The sequence below is a fragment of the Phragmites australis genome, chromosome 11, assembly GCF_958298935.1.
Source record: "Phragmites australis chromosome 11, lpPhrAust1.1, whole genome shotgun sequence".
In the NCBI taxonomy this organism is placed as follows: domain Eukaryota; kingdom Viridiplantae; phylum Streptophyta; class Magnoliopsida; order Poales; family Poaceae; genus Phragmites; species Phragmites australis.
In genome coordinates, this window is record NC_084931.1 from 27204316 (window position 1) to 27207369 (window position 3054).

The 3054-nt window shown below is 51.0% G+C and overlaps 1 protein-coding gene across 1 annotated transcript; it reads left to right on the forward strand.

The window, feature by feature from the left end:
• Positions 1-1748: 1748 nt before the first annotated feature.
• On the forward strand, positions 1749-2831 carry LOC133884772 (probable histone H2A.4). Its single transcript, XM_062324322.1, has 2 exons — positions 1749-2053; positions 2136-2831. Exons 1-2 carry the CDS (start codon positions 1838-1840, stop codon positions 2397-2399), a joined length of 480 nt encoding a protein of 159 aa, XP_062180306.1. The 5' UTR covers positions 1749-1837; the 3' UTR covers positions 2400-2831.
• Positions 2832-3054: the final 223 nt, after the last annotated feature.

Genomic DNA, 3054 nt, shown 5'->3' on the forward strand with positions numbered 1-3054 from the left:
GTTTCATGCAACATGCTACAAGAAAAATGATAAAACGATAATCTCAACATCGATAATTTTTTTCAACATTCCAAATCACCTCTTACAACATCCCAATCCCCTACTGCAACATCAGTAAAATGAGTTGATCCCACCAAATCACATGTTGCAACATCCCAAATCATCTGTTAACATCTAAAATCAGCTGCTGCAACATAGAAAAAAGCTCTTCGCCGCTCGATTCAATACCTTCTTGTTTCGTCTCACCCGCGCAGAAGTGCTGGTGAGCCGAGGCCCTCGCTGGGCCCGACCTAGTGTGCTGCTAGCCACTAAGCACAAGGCCACTACTGTAGCACCACGGTGCCAGTGTCTACCAGGGCTCCAGGGGCACCACTTGCAGCGTCGTGAGCGTGCCCACGAGCACCGATGATGGCAACGGCCTCCCAATATCCTTGAACTCTAGCGCCTTTGGCCGACACCAACGCCCAATGACAGCGCGACCACCTCCATGAGCTTGGCTATGACGATATCAGCAAAGGTGGACAGCGCGCTTTTTGGAACATCAAAGGCAATAGATGGTCATGGAGTAGCAGGCCTGGACCTGATCAGAGCGGGTTGGACGAGACAGAGAACGCAAGACAAAGAGCGATGCTCTGTTGGAGACAAGAGATGTACACGTTTCTCTGCAAACTCGATTGAATAAAAATCACTTACTGGAACATCCCAATTCACCTATTGCAGCATCAAAAAGACCAATTTGAGCCAAATCACATGTTGTAATTGTTGAAATATTTCAAATCGTCTGATGGAGTATCAAAATTTACCTACTACAACATTAGAGAGAAACAGCTACAACATCCCAATAATCATAATTGTTGTTGCAACAATCGAAATAAATACATGCATGCAACATCGCAAAGAGGCACCACAACATCCAATTAACTTGCCTATAAGATTGAGATCCTAGCCTCTTTCGATCCAATACATAGTCGAACCTTCTCGACTTTGCAACTTTCTTCGCTATGACCCGAAACCCCAACCACTCTCCGATCCAAACGAGACGCGCGACGTCGCCATTGCTACTCCCGGCAAACCACGGACGTGCTGAATCACGAGCTACAGTGGAAGCGTCAGCTCCTGAATGCCAACTTGACGTCGCTGCAAACCTTGTCAGGGACAACGGTGGCTGCTGTTGTAGACGGGGGTAGATTCGACGGCCCCATGGCCTCGTTCGAGCTCTGAGGGATTGGATGGATCAGTTGGAGAGAGAGAAAAAAATGGAGGAAGAGGAATGAAACTACTGAAGACTACAGAGTTGTTTACGTAGGTGTTAACGGGAGTAGTTGAGTGAGCCGAACAAGTGACCGACGACATCAGACGTAAGGGTGCTAGCATTATTGATGAATAAAGGGTTAAGATAGGAAGGTGAAAATAAATGGATGATTAAGATTAAATTTTGAATGTTAATTTTCCTTTCCCACCTCTCGTATCCCAAAATTTAAATGAGGCCTGAAGTTAAAGATTTCGATGTCGTGCAAATATTGAGGGTTCAAATGCACTTCTTCCAGAGAGAGAAACAAAATTGCAATAACACCCACAATGCCATGATCCCTCGGCCCCTCCAATTTCTCTTCTCATTGGTCACTTCCCCCTCCCACGGATCGCCCAACCCCATCCAACGGCTCACATCAGTTGACCCCGTACTGCTGGCGCTCCAGATCGCAGCACCGCCCTCCTCCACAAACACCGAAAACACAAACGCACACAAGCACACGGCGCAGAGAAATCGAACGCGAAAAAGGGGACGAGAGAGAGAGAGAGAGAGAGAGGGAGGGAAGAGGGCGCGCTGCGATCGGCGATGGATGTGGGAGCGAAGGTGCCGAAGAAGGCCGCGGCTGGGCGTCGCGGCGGCGGCGGACCGAAGAAGAAGCCGGTCTCCCGCTCCGTGAAGGCCGGCCTCCAGTTCCCCGTCGGCCGTATCGGCCGCTACCTCAAGCAGGGCCGCTACTCCCAGCGCATCGGCACCGGCGCCCCCGTCTATCTCGCCGCCGTCCTCGAGTACCTCGCCGCCGAGGTCAGTCGGACCTCACCCATTCCCCACCTCCGCGGAAGGAGCGGAAGCCTGATTCGTCTCGTCTCGTCCCTTCCTTCTTTAGGTTCTCGAACTGGCGGGGAACGCGGCTCGGGACAACAAGAAGAACCGGATCATCCCGCGGCACGTTCTGCTGGCGATACGCAACGACGAGGAGCTCGGGAAGCTGCTGGCCGGCGTCACCATCGCGCACGGCGGGGTGCTGCCCAACATCAACCCCGTGCTGCTCCCCAAGAAGACCGCTTCCGCTGCCGCCAAGGAGGGCAAGGAAAAGAAATCGCCCAAGAAGGCCGCCACTAAGTCGCCCAAGAAGGCGGCCGCCGCGTAGGCCCAGGCAATGCTGGTGCCTCGTCTCTCGCTCTCTCCCTGTCTGGTCTGAACTGAAACGCTCCTAGCTGTCGTCGTCGTCGTTCTGCCTGCTATGCTTATCATGGATCCGTTGTTCGGTTGTTTGCATGTAATTGCGTGCCTCAGTCAGCATGTACTGTGTAGGTTAACACTGGTCTAGGTTTAAATCTGAAAAAACACTGGTTTAGGTTCAAGGAGTGTGAACTGTGAAGGGCAGGGGAGGGGTGGGAGGAGGGAACTGTGAATCATTAGGTCCTGCTTGTAATAAGATTGCGAAGATGCGTAAAATTCCGTGCTTCCATTCTGTGCTTGATTGTCTGGATGTGGTTTTGTTCGCGCTAGTTGGGACTTGGGATGCTTATGTGGTTGCGTCTGATGTGATTAGTTGGTTATTGGAACCTGTTGAGTTTGACTTGTTTGGGGGATTGCTGCTTCTCGCCTGTTCTTGTTAAAGTTTAACCTAAGAAAGGTGTAGTTTTGTACCCTAAATTGTAGGCTACGGAGAGGTTTTGCTATGTCAATTTAAGTGATGGTTGCAAAACATTACGTGGTGTTAACGTCAATTGAATGGGGGGGGGGGGGGTACCTTTCGTTGCCATTTCTGTTAGTCGATCAATGATCCTACAGTCGACATG

Coding starts and splice junctions, on each gene's coding strand:
- LOC133884772 (XM_062324322.1), top strand. CDS start 1,838: ATGGATGTGGGAGCGAAGGTGCCGAAGAAGGCCGCGGCTGGGCGTCGC. Junction 2,054..2,135: donor TCGAGTACCTCGCCGCCGAG/GTCAGTCGGACC, acceptor TTCCTTCTTTAG/GTTCTCGAACTGGCGGGGAA.